The sequence below is a fragment of the Aythya ferina genome, assembly GCF_964211825.1.
Source record: "Aythya ferina genome assembly, chromosome: 14".
NCBI classification, from domain to species: Eukaryota; Metazoa; Chordata; class Aves; order Anseriformes; family Anatidae; genus Aythya; species Aythya ferina.
This window is the reverse complement of record NC_140312.1, coordinates 4,404,981-4,423,541: the sequence shown is the minus strand read 5'-3', so window position 1 is coordinate 4,423,541 and position 18,561 is coordinate 4,404,981. Positions and strand designations below refer to the sequence as shown.

General features: G+C 45.7%; 1 protein-coding gene across 6 annotated transcripts in view; it reads left to right on the top strand.

Annotated features, from left to right (window-relative positions):
• KLHL3 (kelch like family member 3) overlaps positions 1 to 16,395 on the top strand; it is a 41,275-nt gene extending 24,880 nt beyond the window's left edge. For all 6 annotated transcript variants that reach the window (XM_084535268.1, XM_084535271.1, XM_084535273.1 and 3 more), the window contains 10 exons: positions 1,080 to 1,189; positions 5,865 to 5,981; positions 6,950 to 7,099; positions 10,029 to 10,146; positions 10,845 to 11,042; positions 11,830 to 11,931; positions 13,571 to 13,699; positions 15,072 to 15,212; positions 15,423 to 15,566; positions 15,750 to 16,395. In XM_084535268.1, the coding sequence (XP_084391394.1) occupies positions 1,080 to 1,189; positions 5,865 to 5,981; positions 6,950 to 7,099; positions 10,029 to 10,146; positions 10,845 to 11,042; positions 11,830 to 11,931; positions 13,571 to 13,699; positions 15,072 to 15,212; positions 15,423 to 15,566; positions 15,750 to 15,778 (1,238 nt within the window). In that variant the 3' untranslated portion in view covers positions 15,779 to 16,395. The remainder of the gene's footprint in view (positions 1 to 1,079; positions 1,190 to 5,864; positions 5,982 to 6,949; positions 7,100 to 10,028; positions 10,147 to 10,844; positions 11,043 to 11,829; positions 11,932 to 13,570; positions 13,700 to 15,071; positions 15,213 to 15,422; positions 15,567 to 15,749) is intronic.
• The last annotated feature ends 2,166 nt before the right edge of the window (positions 16,396 to 18,561 follow it).

Genomic DNA, 18,561 nt, shown 5'->3' with positions numbered 1-18,561 from the left:
CATAGAAAATGGCAGGTGAGATTAAATTGAGGTGTTTTTCTAAGAAATGCTAGGAAAACTAAAATTGTCCTCAGCCAGCTAATGGCCATTTTGACCTAGGAATTCTTTCCTAGAAAGTAATTATTTCCTTGTGCCCTTTGGCTAGATGTAAAGCATGACAGATTTGATGATCCCTTTTGGGCTTGTGCTGCAAACTGAATTCTTCCAGTTTGGGATTACAGCCGGAGATGTGAATTGCTGTATTTTGTTTTCAGGTGGCTCCCAAAGTTACAGCATGGAGGAATTTGGAGGCAAAAAAGGGAGGAGAAATTTGTAAGGTTGCAGTCTGAGTAGGAAGAGGCAAGGCTGCCTGGGAAGATGGGTGCTAAGGGTTTAGAGGAGGGGGAAGCTGAAATGTATTAATTTTTGGGGAAAAATTAAAAGGTGGAAGGGGAGAAGGACTGATCCCATATGTGTGTGTGGGATGAGGCTTCTCTCTTGCCTCTCTCCCTGTATGCCCCTTCGTGCACACAGATCCAGGTGGGTGCTCTGGGATCCTTCCCTCTTCACTGCTGGCCTGAGTGCACCAAACTGACTGTGTTTGGCTGGTGCTTGTTGACGGTTGGCTTTGCTTGAAATAACTGCAAATACCAGGCACCCTCGATGGAGTCTCTCATCTAAGTGTTGAGCAGATTTGCTTCTGAGTAGGTTGTTGAAATGGGCAAGAATTGAATCCCGAGGTAGCCAGGTTACTTACTGCTTTAGGAAGGTATCGACTCTTTTCTCAATTGCCACTAGTAATCATATCTGCCACTGGAAAGTACCTCGTGGCTTTGCAGAAAGTTAAGCTCCATTTTATGTTTTATTGCCGTTTTACAAAAGAGTCTCGTGGAGCTTGTGTTACTTCAAATAACATCTCATTTCTTAGCCTCCTCTGAGACTATTTTCTTTTTGTTCGGCCATTCGGTTGCAGTGTGGTGTTTGTCTTGGTTGCCCAGAGCTGTAACGATAGCAGTTCTCTGAATGCTGTAGCCCTTCCATTGACTTAAAGAATGGATTTCATTATAATTTTGTGTTCCCCTTTTTCATTTGTTGAACAGAGCAGCACTTCCCAGAGGTGATGCTAGGAGAAGAATTTCTTAGCCTTAGTCTGGACCAGGTTTGCAGTTTAATATCAAGTGACAAGCTCACAGTCTCCTCTGAAGAAAAGGTACAGTAAATCATATAGCAACAGTGAATTTAAGAATGCTGAATGTTTCTAGATATTACATTGGAAACTGTTCTCGTGTTATGCTCTTTAGGGGCCATTTTCTAACAGAGCTCACGAAAGGAGAATTTAAAATAGCGCAATTCTTTAAAATACATGAAAATGACCTTCAATTGGTTGTTCTTTATAGGAAGTAATGATTCTCAGGTCTGTGTCTCTTCCAAAAGCCCTGGGGGACAGAACTGAATTCCAACTAGGAATCTCCCATCTGTTGTTGATGTAAAGCTTGTATTACCTGTTGTAAAACCTCAAAAGTAGGTGAATTGCACTAAGCCAGGGAGGAGTACTGCCTTCTGTTGCACCTTGGACAGAACAAGTAAAGGAGGTCCACAACTGAGAAGGAAAGAAATATTTTTCTATCATGAATATTTTTTTTTTTAATGGAAGAGGGAAATAAGGCACTGTTTTGCTTTTTTGAGGCTGAAATGTTGAACCATCTCATGTTGTCTGTAGTCCCAGGAAGGAGCGCAAGCAGTGGTTGTGGCACTCAGGGAACTCCAGGTTCTCTTTGTCATGACCTGCAGCAGGTTTCTGGGCTGTGTGCTTCAAGTCTTTCCCTCTGAATCATCACTACAGGGAGGTGGACACCTGTAGAAGCTACAGAAGAGCTTGAGGGTCACCTGGCTTGTAACTTCAGGCCCCCAGTTTTGATGGGGTGGGGCTGGACCCCGGTGTGTTGGGTGCTGCTGTGGTGTCCTCAGCTGGCCTAGGTGTGTGCACCCATCCTGCCCAGTCCATCCATGCTGCAGATGTGCATGTGCTTGGGCCCATACAGGCTGTGAAGCTTGCCAGAAAACCTGCAGCATGCGAGGTGTGGATGGAGATACGCTTTGCTCAGATCCATAGCCAACAAACTGGGAGGCTCTGGGAGTGTGTTTCCGTAGGGCTTGGGCCAGCGTGGGCATCTCGGTGGGGTGCTGCTCTGTGCCACACAGGCAGGGCCAAAAGGGAAAAAACAAATAGTGTGAACTCATGGCAGAATTGCTTTGCGTGAACCAAGCCGTCTGCAAAGGGAAGTGCAAGTTTAGTAACCAATTTTTCCAGTCCTGTGCAGCATTGTTAAAAAGCTTTTATTGGCCTTGAGCCCAGAGAAATCAAAGTGTTTGCTCCCTCTTCTCAGCTTTACACAATCAAAGCAGTATTTCTGTAGATGGTTCTAAAAGTTGAATATGCAAGTCAGTGCAAGGAAATGGAAGCATTAGCTGTACATTCAAAATAACAGCTACCAGTAACAGGAGAGAGGCAGAGAATGGGATTTGAGTATAAATATGAAATATGTGCTGGAGTCCAAAGACCTGCTGAAAACTGCGGGCAGAGTGGTCGGCTGCTGCTTTGTATTAGCTTCATTGTGACAGACAAGCAGTTTTCCTGACCTTTATTCTTCCTATCTGCTAATGTGTTTGGTATAAATATCTATGTGTACATTTCCACACACATTTATATGTGTGTGTGCATGACAGAGGATAACTATTTTTCAGCACTGTGTGTGCATGACAGAGGATAACTATTTTTCAGCACTAAGATGTAGTAAGCAAGCAAATGCTACAGACATCTGAGGGTTAAATTGTCCCAACCAGACTTTGTGAGAGGCTTTCGTGCTCTTGTTCTTGCTGTGTCCTGTGCTGCAGCCCATGAGCCAGAGCATTCCCATCTCTCAGAGGTGGAGGAGTTACAGCTGAGTCCCAGCAGGGCCAGAAGGCAGCGAGCCCTGGAGGGGAGAGTTGCCCCTAATATGCTTCCAGACCAGGCGTGTGCCCAAAAGCTTGTATGTTCTCCCCTTCCTCTGCCATCCCCCAGACTAATACTGATTGGCCTAATAAAATGTGTTCTTTACCTCTGCAGATTTTGGCACAACAATATCCCTAGGCTATCGTGACTACAAAAATTGTTTGCTGCCACAGAAATGATTTAGTTGTAAGACGACTACTCCAAGGAATTTTCCCCTTTAATCAGAGCTTATCGTCCCTTCTATCCTTCTCCCCCTTGCTGTTGCCAGCCTCTGCAGTTGCACGGGTCCTGCTGGCCTAGGGCAAAAGTTGGGTTTGGTCCATGACTGCTCCTTTTGCTATAGTTAAGTACCCTAAAGACAGTTTTATTGGTGCTTTCTGCACCTGACCTAATTTACTCTGTAATTATAACTGTGTGCAAGCAAGGAAAAACTATTAAAAAATCATGTTTGCTTGTATTTACTAACTATGAGTAAAATGGAGGGGCTTCCAGCCCTCAACAAATGGCTTCTGCCACCTCAGAATAGTGACGAAAAACTTCTGAGAGGTTTGGGATTTTTTATTTTGGGGACTTTACACAGAGCCCATTAATTGACCACTCCTGGCATGCAGTAGAAGCTGATGTAGAGTTTGGTCCTCAGTGCAGGGAGCATCTCACAACTGGATTTTTCCCTGCAGAGGCTGTGAAAATGTCTGTATGTGCTCAGGTGTGAAGAAAAGGGTTTACCTGTCTAGCTGTCCAGGCTTTACCTGCCTGCTCCATGGGGTGTGGGAAATCTGCTGCCCCCCAGCTCTGGGGCTGCCCCTACAGGTGCTGGCCATGAACCCAGCCCATGCCTGTGCTCTGATCAAATGCGACTTGAGCCAGGGACAGGGCAGGGATCCCAGTTCTGCAGGGCACTGGAAACAGATGTGGCGACTGACAGCCTTTAAACTGAGAGATCGGTGTCTCAGATTAAGATTTTTTTTACCGCATTTCTTAAAATTAGAGCCAATGGGAGATGCCAGTGGGTGACTTGAAAAATTTCTGTTATTTTTGGAGTAGGCGCAGTGGGGTAGTCAGCGTGTGCCTACCTCTGGAATAGTCTCCAGCGCCAAGGAGGGTTAATTCCTCATACACACTTGCTACTTTACCTTCCTTTAACAATTTTTCACTGTCAATTTGATCTGCAGCTGGATATATTCCAGTCCAGTGACCTGTTCTGCTGGTGCGGAAGAGGTTAATGAAAAGCATGTTTGTGGGCTAAACATCTCTTTATGCTCCTACCATGCTCATTTGCAATTAAAAATCTCTTAACAACCTAGTTTCCATTTTAAATGCCTTGTAGCTGAAGTGAAATAGTTTGTTTGTTTATTTATTTGTGCTTAAAAATACTTCAAGGTTCTGGAGTAGTTATTTGCCTCTGCGCTCACTGGGGTTTGATTACAGGGCTCCCCGTTGCGTTGCTGAAATCCTTGCTGCAGCTTCCTGAATTCCAAGCAGTTCAGCAAGAGTGGTTGTTGGCATAGGAAATGAGGCTCCTGCTTTACTGCTCACTTGTTTTTTTAAGTGTATAGTTCAGCAAAGCGGAGGAAACCCCTTTGCACTCTGCCTCTCCTTTGTGCGAGGAAGCGACCAGCGGTGCCTCCTGCAAATACATTTCTTGGCAACAACTGGGGACTGAGAGGCAGTGCCCTCGGTTCAAGTTAATGCTGTCAAATTACTGATCTTGGACCAAAGAAATGGTTTGCTGGGGGGACTGGAAAGAAAGAAAAAATAGCTTTGCAAATTGGCCTGACCAGGCGGTGACCCCGGAGGGAAGTTGAAGCCACGGGCATGGGCTTGGTGTGCTGGGGCGAGGGGGTTGCAGCACCACAGGCTGTGTGCATGAGGGATGCGTCCTGGCCCTCCCCAGTAACTGGAGAGCAGGATCAGTGGCATAATTTTGCCCGTAGGTGCGAGTTAAGTGTCAGAATTTAATTCTGACTCTGTGGGGAAACTCCACTGTGAGGATCAATATCCTGCTGTGCAATATCTGAGACAGCACCAGCCCCTCGCCTTGCCTTTGTGCCTTTTTTCAGGAAGCATTTTACACTCCCAGTGACGTTTTTAGGCCTTTCTTTGGGGAGGAGTGTGGCTGACAGTTATGTAAGTGTATGCATATTCATGCACAGATCATGTAGGACACTTCGGTACACGTTTGTCCATCGCACAGGGCTCTCTGCTGCACGGGGCTGTTTGTGTGCAGCGTGTCACGGAGCCAAAGTTTGGGTCCTCATCTGCACGGGCTGCATCCAGAAATAAAACTACATTTGGGCTCAGACCAGAAGTCCATCGTGCCCTTGTTTTCCTGTGGGAAGTGCAGCCCTGCCTGTAGTATCTGAGCATTTTGAGTGGTGAAATAAATGCAGTGCTGAGCAGGGTGAATCTGTCCTGTGGGTTTCCTGGGTTGGGGGGCACTGGTGCATGAATTAAATACGGTGAGGCAGCGACTTGCCATGAGAACAGGCTCCAGGAGGGGCGATCTTTGTTATCAGCAGTAATCGTTGTGGCTGATTTCATGAATAATGTCCACCGCAAATGTCAAAAGGCTAATTAAGTTTCCTGGCCGCCTTCCAGTACTCCTTACTGTACAAGAGGTGCATGATTGTCCTGGACACATGCTCAGCTCTGAGAGCGATACAGCACATCGAGATATGGAGTTGCTTATTAACATGCACAGTCAGCTCGCCTCTCGGCTACTGTGGTGCCTGAGCTCTTTGCATACTGTCCTGACTTTTTCATCTGTTTGTTTGATAGGGATCTCGCGTCTCCTTCCTTTGACATTGCGAAATCACAATGCTCCTGATTTTGGGCAGGTGACTGCAAGCCTGTTCGCTTTTGTACATTAATTGTATTTTTATCTGTGTAGGTCTTTGAAGCGGTTATTTCTTGGATAAATTATGAGAAGGAGTCTCGCTTAGAGCACATGGCTAAGCTGATGGAGCATGTTCGCCTGCCCCTTTTGCCCAGAGATTATCTTGTACAGGTTAGTCTGCAAAAAAGTAATTAATATTGCACTAAAGCTGATGGAAGCTCCTTAATCAGTGTCTTGGCTGTTTGCTTCTGAGATGGGTATTTTTATGTAGCTGAGTCTGTAAACAGGAATAAAATGAAAAAACTGGGTGGAATCTGAAATCTGTGTGTGCACGCATGCACGCACACAGAAACCTTCTTACAAAATGTGACCTGTGCTCTGCCTGGCAGTGCCGAGAGCTAAGCTCCTGCCAGTCTTGGTGGAAGCATTTAAAAGTAAATATCTCAGGATTTTTCACCCAGAAAATATTCAGGTCATGCTCTTACAGGGCTGTACAGTTTTTTTCCCTAGTGCATGTGTGATAGTTTTGGCTTAAGAAGTGTCCTGTGCAGGAGCAGGATCTATGGAGATAGGTCTGTGTGACTGGCAGGTGAGATGTTGTCAGTCAGAGTCTGATTTAGAGATTGCTCTTGACAAGTTAATTCCTGGGATCTGGGCCTCAATAATGAGCCAAGAATCCACAAAGAAGAGGTTGGTGGGCTCTTTGACTGCTAAGCTTTCAACATATGTCTAAAAAACACCCAATACAATTGAAATAAAATTGATACACATGAGATGCACCCATGTCTGTCTCAACTGTATCTTCTTATCCAGTAACAGATATTGCCTCACCTTAAAAGTTCTGACTCAAATTATTTTGCACCCAAACTCCTGGTAAATTCTCCTGTCTTGAGATACTTGGTGCTTGATGGGGGGTGATAAAATAGAGGGAGAACTGGTGCTGTTTAGTGATACTGGAAGAAGGGGAGCCTGGATGTTAATGCATTTGTTTCTTGGGAAAGAACTGGCATTCCGTCTTGTGCATTTTCTGTATTGGTACGTCAGAAAAGAAGCTCTGGTTTCAATGCAAAGCTCTCTTTTGACCTGAGATACCAAGTCCTTAACTTTAAATGATCTGTCATGTGTGTGCGTGTTCTCAGACAGTTGAAGAAGAAGCTTTAATCAAAAATAACAACACGTGTAAAGACTTCCTTATCGAGGCCATGAAGTATCATTTGCTTCCTCTGGATCAAAGGCAATTGATCAAGAATCCCAGAACAAAGCCAAGGACTCCTGTTAGCCTGCCAAAGGTAAGCTGAGTTCCCTTCCAAAAACAGGAGGGAAAATGTCACTTCGTGACACCTCTCACAGTATAACTGGTGGCGTTTTCTGTCTTTGAAAGGAGCTTATGTGCTTACCACAGTACTTTTACTAACTCCTAATTGTTTTCTTTTCAATTGCTCTGAGCCCATTAGAGGGAAGTCTGAGAGCAGGATGTGTTCTGTATTTCCTATATATTATGGCCAGTCCTCAATCCTTTTGTTGGGTGAGCAGCACGGGGAGGGAACTGCTCGGAGAATAGGCCCTGCCATTTAATAATTGGTGCTGCTTGGATACTAGGGGTTAATGCATGTGCAGCTATCATCTGCTGAGGCTGAGCAGGGCTGCAGACACAAGCAAAAATCAGCTGAGGTCAGATCTTAATATCGTCAGTGAAGATAACAGGAGTTTACATCAGTTCTGTTAAAGAGCAAAAGTCATTGATGTGGAAGGGGAGCGTGCCATCACCTGCTGGGGAAATCAGCTGGAAAAACGGATCTTGGTTGAATAATGCTACTCCTAATTCTTTGAATCGCTTTACTCCCTCTTCTGGTACTGCCTATACCCGCTGAGGGTGTATAATTAAGTTTGATAAACGCGAAACCCACAGAGGAAGCAATATCTCTGCTCCTAAGGACAGGGCTCTGCTCTCAAAACATTTTGTCAGCCACAAGTGGTTTGGGGAGGGACTGTTGCTCCTGGAGCTATGGCCTGAGGATCAGTGACCCGCAGTGACAGCGGCTGCAGGCAGCTGCCTGGAGAGCTGCTGAGGTTTCTGCGGGTTCCTGGTGCTGTGGTGGAGCCCTGCTGGGGAGGATCACCATCGGTGCCTGTCATTTTTCTGTCTCCTTACTCAGAAGGCAGGAAAGCAGGAAACAACGGCAACCAGACATGTGAGCAGGAAGTCTGAAGCAAATTTCAATAGACTCAAAGCAGCTACTGAATAAATAATCCTTGTTACTCCCTGCGTTTGTCCTGGAGGCATGTGATGCTCTGGCCTCTGCTTTGTTAGTGAGGAGAAAATGACAACAGAAACTGTTTAACCCATGCCCCAGAGATAAACGCAGTTCATCATAATGTCTCTCACCAGACTGTCACTGAAGTTATTAACAAGCTTTTCAGAGATTGTAAGATGTCAAAACCACACTGTGTTATTTTTCTAAGGACAAATAATAGGGAGCCTGTTCTGTGGCATGGCATATGTGATCTGTGCTATGAGGGAGTGTCCAGATGTTCAGTTACTGAAAGGTTCGTTAAGAAATTGTAGTTCTGCAGAGCACGTCAGTGTGTTTGTCTGTTCTACCTGCTGGCACTGAGGTGGAGTTGGTAGAAGATAGCTTTGGGGGCATCATGAAGGGCCACGTAACCCTTCATCAAGGACTAAAGAAGTTAAGGATGAAAAATGAACAGTGATCCAGTGACTTCAGAGGTTCTCAATGTATTCTTTAGCATGACCTGTGAGTACAAACCCAAATTTTCTGTGGGTCTGTTCTCCCCTTTTTTTTTTTTTTTAACTGTAAAGAGATAGGAGAAGGTGTTGATCTTCCAGCAGTCCAGTTACTGAGAGACTCTGAGCTCATTCCTGCTGTGAAACCCCTCAGGTCTGTAATTGTCTGAAGCTCTGTAGCTTTCCATGGGAGACTGTTACACAATTAGCAGTTAGACTGCTAACTTGGACTGAATTTGCTTTCTAAGGTCGTGTTTCCATCCTCCTAGATCAAGCAGTTCACTGTTTTCGTACTCGTGCAATACTTCAGATGCTTGTCTGGCCCTGTACTTTTAAGGCAGCTGCGGTGGGGGTGACCTCAAGTGTTGATCTTATCGCCTCAGCTACCTGCAGCCGCCTTGCAGAGGCTAAAGCCAGTACCGTCTGCTCTTTGACTATATTTGAAGCCCACTTATCTCGCTTCCAGCTCCTTGGCCTTGTAAAAATCACACTGTCTTGGGCAGTGTTTGCTCCTGCTGTTCTCTGTGATAAGGGAATGAATCCTCCTTTTCCATAGCTGTGAAGGGGCAGAAAGAAACGTGTTAGGAACAAAGTACAGGTAGAGACATTTATGAATACTGGAGGTTTGGACGCTGCCTGTGCATGTGTCAGTGGGCTGTCCTCGAGCTGAGAGCTGCTGGTGGCAGGCAGGACAGATCTGGGAAGGACCACACTGCACATGGTCCATGTCTTGTTTTCCCCCAGTGTCCTCTGCTCATTGTTGCTAGAAATGGGAGCTGGGTCTAGGTGGACTCTTAGACTGACCTGGCAGAGGATTTCTTACGCCCCTGAGATTTGCTGTTGATTACCTTCATGTAGATTTTTCTTTTCCCTAACGTGAGGAATTTAAGGCTTAGTTACTAGATTTGCATCAACACACGTCGCAGCCAGAGGCCCTAATGAAGCTGACAAATCACTTCCTTCAGCAGTCCAGCATCCCTGGGTCTTAATAGTCCTGATTTCCCCAAGTGTCATCTTCCCTGCAGGTGGCAATACAGCTGTCAGGTTTTATTTGCTAAGTGGCATCGATTATTTTTAGCACCACCATGGAGATAATGACTAAAGAGTGGGCTGGCTGTGGAAATTACGCTGGAATCTTCTTCACTTAAAAGTATTTCTGCAGTGAGTCGTGCACGCACCGTGGTAGAGAGCAGTTCTGTGTTTTGGGGGGAAATAGGGCAGGTTGCCCACTTTGGAAATGGTGAGGAAGGGTTAATGGGGGCTGCCACACTTAGTTTGTATTAAAAGGTAAATAGTTTTACTCCCCCAATAATAGAATTGACTTAAATAGTTGTCTCTGCAGAAGGTTTTGGTGGGCTTGCAGCATTTAGGTGGCAGCTGCTCTAGACCAGGTTGTGCTGATGGTTTCTTTTCAGAGAGCAGCTGCCTGGGCTGATGTCTGAGGTGTCCCAGCTCTCATCTTCCCTCTCCAGGTGATGATTGTGGTGGGCGGGCAAGCACCCAAAGCCATTCGCAGTGTGGAATGCTATGACTTTGAGGAGGAACGGTGGGATCAGGTTGCTGAGCTTCCCTCCCGGAGATGCAGAGCAGGTAATGGGAACTTACAGCCTTCATTTTCCCAGTGCAGCTCTTCACGGCTGGATAGTTGTGTTCTCAGTCCCTTCAGCCTTCCTCTCTGTCCCCAACCTCAAACAGCTCTTTGCCATTCCTTGTCTTCTTTCACTATGCACGTGTCCTTCACATTCAGGTGGATGCCCTGCTTTTATAGGAGTTGTTTCTGCCTGTCCCCTTGCTTCATCATCTCTCTCTCCTGATTGTTCCTCTGTTTCCCCTCTTCCTCCTGTCCCACTCGCTGTGGAAACCCACAGGCATCCAGTTTTCCTAGCTGGTTTCCTCGTGAAAATCACAGGAGCTGAGTCAGGCCCTTGCTGTGCTAAGGGGGTGATGGGGAGAATGGATCTGTAAGCTGAGTGTTCATCTGAAGATGTATGAGATGGATGTGAATGTGGATCACCATTTGGTATCCTCTCTGACTCAGAAAAACCTTTCATTCAGATCTGAAATCCATCTGTGCCTTCTGTTGCTGTGTGTTTATGTGCATTTCACTATCCTTATGACACGTATTTTATCATGCTTGGCTCCAGAGCTCCTAACCTGCAGAAAATGCTCAAGGCTTGCACACGTTCTGCTCTTCCCTGCTGTCTTACACACCCTGGCAGACATCTGATGATACTTGGCTCCTAAGCTGTTTGTAAAACCTCCATAAAATCTCTCTCCTCTTTTACCAGGTGTTGTATTTATGGCTGGCAATGTTTATGCTGTCGGGGGCTTTAACGGGTCACTGAGGGTACGCACCGTTGACGTGTATGATGGCGTGAAGGACCAGTGGACCTCCATAGCCAGCATGCAGGAGAGACGAAGCACTTTAGGAGCAGCTGTGCTCAACGATCTCCTGTATGCAGTGGGCGGCTTTGATGGCAGCACAGGTAGGTGGCTGAACAGAAACCAGGCAGTGCCTGATCCAAAACAGTGTTTTCAGAGCCCCCAGCAAAGTTTGCAGAGCTTGAGTGAGGCTCCAGACTTCTCTAGAGAGAATGAGCCAGAGACTGGGCATATTGTGTTGTACCTAACCATATGCTCGCTCTGACCCTTCAGTAATTGCAGCGTGTGTCACCAAGGCTTTTTTCCTGTAGTGATACGGTTCTTTCAGTGTTGTTCTTTATGTGAACATTCTTATTCTGTTCTTATAAAAGGGATTTTTCCCAGTTTTAGTTAAAATTTGCACAACATGAATGAAATGTGAACAAGGCCATTTATGGAGTATGTGTGTCTGGGAGTTAGTTTGGCATAAAACTGCATGTTTAGATTGACACCTCTGCTGTAGAGCCTTGCCACTTGGTTAAGCCTTAAACTGACTATCTCAGCTAGTGCTGAGTACAATAAAATAGGGTCTGGGGTAATTTTTAAACCTTTGTGTGGACATTTGATAGTGCTTGAAAGAATGTGGACTTTTGGGCTTGGAATCTGGACTCTGCTCCACTTTGGTGTCCCAGGACAGGGTCTATGTGATAACAATTTTTCCAGCTGCTGGAGAAATGGTGTTAACATGCTGGCCCCAGCCCGAAAGGAAAGGGACTGCAAAATTGGGTTGTAGGAGTGTGGGGGGAATTACAGGCTGGGGAGGAGGTGGAAGGCAGATGAAAGTGCAACACCAATCTTTTTCTCTTCTCTTTTTTTTTAATTAGAAAACCTGTGTATCCCCTTTTTAACTAGGTCTGGCATCAGTTGAGGCCTATAGCTATAAAACCAATGAGTGGTTTTTTGTGGCTCCCATGAACACAAGAAGAAGCAGTGTTGGAGTTGGAGTTGTGGAGGGTAAGAACATCAGCAGCCATTTCTACCAAACAAATGTTACTGTGTCAAATGGGGGCCTGAACGGTTAAGTGCAGCAGGAAGCAACTGCAGGATCTGTTCTTTAAGTTGTCGTCAGTTGGTGAAGATTTATTATATATGACGTAATCTTTGTAGCTTTTTTCCATTCTTCTTATCTTGGTGAAAAATCACTTGTAGCTTTCCAAGAACCTCAGACCTGTATGAGACCAGCCCGTGCCTTCTGTGCATGCCATTAGGTGTGTGCCAGTTTCTTTGAATCTTATTCTTCCTGAGCTGCTGCTGGCTGATAAAAGCAAACTGTCATGCAGTGTGCACTGTTGCCATCAGCAGACAATATGTGGAAAAAGCACTCATCACAGAAAATCTGCTCAGCGAGAGAACAGGAGCATAGTTCATCCCACAGCCCCAAGCTGGTGGTTTGGCAAGAATACTAAAACCTGTGTTTATTGACATCAGGCTTTCAGGCATGCATGGCATAACTTAGTCAGGTTCGTAAATGACCAGGGACTGACGATAGCAAACGCTGATACTGCGGCAGCCTGGGAATGAGGTAGGCGAGGTGAGCGGGGAGGGCGCTTTGAGGATCGCAGCAGCAGCTGTTGGCACGGATGTGTCAGCACCCAGCTTGAACGAGCTGGAACTGAGCAACTTGGTTGGGATCCAGGAGAAGGAGCAACTTAGATAGGAACCTTTTGCTTCATTTAGCAAAATCAGTTCTGAAGCAAACGAAACGTTGTGTTTGACCTTATCTTTAGCGTGGCATAGCAGTTTCCAATTAGTACGGTGTGGAGCAGGCAACAGCACAGGAGGAGCACAGTTGCAAACATCTGATGATCACAGCCTGAGGAGGCTGTGAGTGGAGCTGTGTACAAAGCTAGTAGGGGGTAAAGGGAGACAAGGAGAGTGTATGAGTGTGAACGAGGTTTTTCGTGTAGCATCAGTCTTGTTTCATGTATGGTGTAGTCCCGTGGCATCTGATAATGCTCTCATATTCTCATTAGGTAGCTGTTGTCCAGGTTTCATTGTGTTGAGTTGCAGGGGGGATAAACATACCGTGCTGTGAAGGTCTCCTGGGATTTCTTCTGTCTTAAGATCACTTGGCACGAGTAAGCAGGCTGGCCACAGCTGTCCTAGCAGCATTGGTTTGTTTTGGTTTGGCCCAGAATCTTCAAAATTGGGTCTAGGTTTCCATGGAGGTATTATATTAAGAAGTTATTGCCTATTTATTGCTCATGTGATATTGTAATTAATGTACAGTATCGACCTTTGACAGCTCACCTTGTTATGTAGCACCTGAACAGGAGGAAACGCTTGATCAGCAGAACGTGCTTTGATATTACCTCTTCTCCAGGGCCAACAAGTCATTTGGAAAACCCTCTGGGCTTTTGGCTTCTAATTAAGCTGCTGTTGTGATATTTCCTTAACTTAGTTGACAGCTTTTACAGCTTTAAAACCAGGCCCGCCTGTCTGTGAATCTACTTCAGATCCTTTCAGTAGGGTTTTCCCCAGACATGCCAGCACGTTTGGGCAGGTCTCCCAGGGCTTCAGCCAGGATCTGTCCTCACTCGGGCCCGTCAGTCATAGCCGTAAAGCTAATAATGCCAATGTCTCTCTCTTCCAGGTAAGCTCTACGCCGTGGGCGGTTACGATGGAGCGTCCCGTCAGTGCCTTAGTACCGTAGAGCAGTACAACCCAGCCACGAACGAATGGACCTACGTAGCTGACATGAGCACTCGGCGCAGTGGTGCAGGTACTGGCCCCAAGATGTGTTCTTAAAAGTGGATAATCACTGGGCTCTCCTCTGTTCATGGAAAGGAAGGAAAAATATGCTTCAGTATTGCTGGGTTGGCAAGTACAACCTGTTATTTTCCCCCCTCCCATGAGGAGAAGAGCCATAATTGCTTGGAAGCTCTCAGCAGCTCTTCTGACTTCATTAAAATCTGCCAAATTGAAATTAATTTCTAGATTAATGAAATAATGTTCAGTGTTTCTAAGTAGCTTTTCTAACAGATGCATCTCACTTGTAAGCAGAGAGTTGTCTTTCCAAGTTGCCAGCTGCAGGCTTAGCCAAGGACTGGAAAGTCATGCTGCTCTGCCTTCTCTTTGCTGTTGTTTGGGGGTTGCCAGGTGGATTTTCCTTCTGGATCTTCCCCGATTCTCCTGGTTTAGCACATCTGCACTGGCTGACCTGCAGACCAAGTCAAGGCAACAGAATTAAACTCAAATGGCCCCTGTTAAAACTTTTTTTTTTTTTTTTTTGGATTGTAGTCTTGATGCCTGTAGTGAGATAGATTTCAGTGAGTTTTCTTTGCTCAAAACACTCTGCTCTGAGCCCTGCTTTGAGAGCACAACTACGAGCAGCAAGTTTAGTGTTACGAATGCTCTTTCTTGCCTGCCAAGTAGGCTTGCAATTTGCTTTTCCCAAACTGAAAGCTGAGCACATCAGGTTCTGGTTGTGACCCAAGTGCACGGCATTTGCCCCTCCAGCAGGCACCGGGAAGGGGCTGATGATGACACCAAAAGCGGTGCTGCAGTGTGAGCTGTTTGTACAGCTCGGGAAAGGAAATCCGTGCTCGGAGCTCCAGGCATTGCCGTCCCCATGCTGACATCTAGCGGAGGAGAGGACGAGCATCCCCAAATCCCGGCGGTGACCCCAGTGCAGGCAGTGCTGGAGGAAAAGGCAGTCCCCTCCTGGCAGGGATGGCCACTCTGCCTGTGTCCCTGTCTCACTGCACAGGGAGGCTTTTCAGGTGGAGAAGCCTTAGAGTGTTTACTTGCTTAGGTTAGCTTATGGACTTTTTAAAGTATTAAATTGTTGTTAACAGCTGAATATAGGCAAATGCTGAGTGGCACAAAGGCAACAGGAAGAGCAAAAATATTGCTGCTGGAAATGGCAATCAGACTAAAAGCAAGTTTGCCCCATGGCAGAAAATATCAGGCAGGTAGGGATAAAGATGGGTGAGGTGCAGCAGTCTGGAAAGCCAAAGGGAAGAGAGAGCAAGTCAGTCTAAAGAGATGAAATAAATGTGAAAAAAACATTGTGAGACAGATCTGAGAAGGACTTAGCCCTGGAAAACAGGGTTTCCTCAATATGTTTGGCTAATGCTGGCTCTGTTTGGCAGGTGTTGGTGTTCTCAGCGGGCTGCTATACGCCACTGGGGGGCATGACGGTCCCCTAGTCAGGAAGAGCGTGGAAGTGTACGATCCGGGAACAAACACCTGGAAGCAAGTAGCAGACATGAATATGTGTAGAAGAAATGCAGGTAACCACAGCATACGTTTCTGTAGTGCTTAGTTGGAGTTGTCTGTGGTTTTTCATGTGGCTGTTGTGCTAGTAATAGAAGTAATTGGTATTGCAAAAAAGTAATAAAAGTGGAAGATGAGGTATCTGCTAGGGAATGAATCAAAGCGTGGCAGACAATGTTGTGGGGGAGCAGTTAGCCCACGTCTAACTGTCTGCACTCTGCTTTGAGGTGTGTGTGCAGTGAATGGTCTCCTCTACGTGGTGGGAGGAGATGATGGTTCCTGCAACTTGGCCTCCGTGGAGTACTACAACCCCATCACGGACAAGTGGACGCTACTGCCAACCAGCATGAGCACGGGGAGGAGTTACGCAGGTACATAGTCCATGGGAGACGTGATTGTGGGGTTATTCATAAACCTGAAGGAGGCCTGTGCCTCCTGAAGCTGTAACCTTAAATGTGTGTGTGCTTTATGTGGCCTAGCTTTTGCAGCGTGTTCTTAGCCACATTGCAACCCAGGAGTTGCTCCTATAACCGTGTGTCTGCCCCTTAAAACAGGTGTGGCTGTGATTCACAAACCATTGTGACACACAATGAAGCCAATGCGAGGAGCAGAAGTGAAGTGGATCCAGCTAGGTGGTGTTGGGAAGATGACCGAGCTCTGACTTGACCCATCTCATTGCTGTTACAGTCTTCGCATGACAAGTGATACGTTACAAACATCATCTGCTCTGCGGTGGAGTGCTTAGCAAAGTGAAAATCCCTCTGGGGACGTGTTCCATGCTAGACACGAGGTGTTGCTTGTTATATGTGGTGCAATCAACTGTTTTTCTCAATGGCTTGTGTCATGGGATAAACACTGTGCTTTGAACTGCAGGCACTGAATTTCTTGTGTGAAACAAAACTGCTACGTTTGGGCATGTGAGTAAAAAATGAACACTTCTGGATTTCTTCACTACTGATGCTCCGTACACATCATTGGTTGAACTATTTGCTCACTGTGCCTGGAGGGTGGACTTTACTACTGACAGTGGAAACTTCTGAGTACTAACTGAGAAAAGGAGTCAGCAGAAATGTACTGGAACAGGGTGCTCTGGCTTGATTGTGACGCTGTCTCAGTCATATGTTTGTATATGCCACTGGACTACTGTATGTATCCCTGAAATACTTGTCGTATGGTGGAAATAAATACCGTGTGATTTTTCTACTTGCCATGAATGATGTTTCCTGTACATGCTGGGACATCCCGGGCTCTGCCTTCTCTGGGGCTGATGTCTCAGCAACTCTACCACACAAAACATCTCAACCCCAGAAAGTGTGCTGCTCTGACATGGTTTATTGCTCCTGTGAAACAAATACTGCTTGAATAGAAACTATTCCTTACCCCCGTGTTTCCCTAGTGTTGCCAGCTGTGCTGAAAGCCCCAGTTCTAACTCTGTCCAGCATTTCAATGCCATTTCATAATAGAGCATATGTGTGTCAAATATCTTATAGTGCCATTAACGTAGACACCACGTGCAGTGAGAACCCTCTGCCTCCTGAACACTGATTAATGAGCAAGGTAAAATACCTGCAGTGTGTTAATGCTTCCAGAGGATGGAGATCTCACTAATCGCTGTCATTGTAACTGGTATTTTAATCTTGCCTGCACTGAAAGTGTTCTGTTAGTATGAAGATTTTATAAGATTACTCAAAACAGAAAAATCTTGATCCAGCTACACTGTAGTTGTCTTGTTTACGTCCTGAATTCTTACAGTTTTCTGTCTGAGAGGATATTTGGCTTTCAAGTACCTTTGTTTGACTCCTTGAGAGCTCTGACATGCTTCTGCGTACAGCAGTGGACTCCCAGAATATTCCTCAGCTAAAGTGAACTGATGAAGAAAACTCTTTTCTCATTTTTTTTCCTCTTCTTTCCCAGCTTTCCCAGCTCACTTAACTTTGATTTATATTGCCTTTCGTGAGGGCTTATCTCACTCTTGCTCCCTGTAGACCAGCTGAGGCTTTCTGTCATGGGCATCTGGCCTGCAGAACCGTATCCGCCTGTGTTACTGTCGAGCTTCAGCACTTACCACTGTTCTCCTGGTTTATTTCTCCATGGATCTCCTGTCAAAGACACTCGAGGCAACCTTCTGCACTAGAAAAGAAAAATACTTAAAATTTGATTTCAGGGGGATCTAAGGCTAAATCATCTTGTGCAGCTTTAAGAGGGCTGTACGTTAGTTCTGTAAATAAGAACACTTTTAGTGTTTGAGTTGATGTGGTCCTCGTAACATGGGTGCCTGCTCACTTTGGGGTAAACAGCGCTTGCTTTTGCTGCTTCACGTTGCACAGAGGAGGACTGATCAGGAGGAGTGTTAGCTAGTACCTGCTCCTCTTTGGATGCTCTTGTGTTTGCAAACAAAAGCAAACTGTCCAAAGGAATGTAGTAGTATTCTTGGGATCTGCCTTCTACTGTATGTCAGGTCAGAGGTTTTGAAAACAATAATGAAAAATTAATCTTTCCTGTAGTACCCTTTAAGCCTCTTGCACTGGGTTCTATGATCTGCAGTGAAATGTGCCAAAATAATAGTATAACGTGCTGCTCTTTTATGGTGGTTGGTCTTACTGTAGAAGCTATTGAGGTTGGTAGGAATGTGACCAAGACGAGCTGGTGTCAGATCGGTGTCCTGAGGTGCATCTTTACAGTGAGGTAAGCAAGACGATGCCTTGCTTGGGACTGATGGAAATTTGCTACCCCAAAAGCTGGTTAGCAGGTGTTCCCCTTCCTGCAGCTTGTGGGAATGAGATAAAATGGGATAGCCAAAGCGTTTTGGTCTGAGTTAGCGACTCTTATTTGACTGGGATAAGTATACCCCGACAGCCATTTCTTTATAAACCTTTCTTGCTTATAAGGGAAACAGTTTTTGGTGTCTTTCTGCTTATTGTAAAATGGCATTTAGTCATGCTGGTGGCCAAGACCTGTGGCTTGCTGGACAGAGCTAGGACTCGGCACTGGCCAGCCATCGCTGATGGTGATCCGGGCCGCAGCCATTCCTCCTCTGCAGCAAACACGTTGCTTTCTTTCCTTCTCAAATGTTGCAGTGTTATGCAAGTCAAGTGACCTCGTTTTCCAGCTATGCAATATGAACAACTGTAACACATGACGAACCAGCTGTATCCCCTCCCCTTGAGATGCTTTTTGAATTTGTCTGTCTTTGGTGTGTTGTTCCTTGTTTGTATCATTCGTTCTGAGCACCTGAGCCAGGTCCTTTAAAGATTGCCTTTTTCTAGGACTGAAAACGTAGCATTAGTGCTAACAAATTTTACTGTAAATATTTTTATAAGAATTTTAAATAATTTTTTGGATTGCTTTTTATGGTCATCAATGACG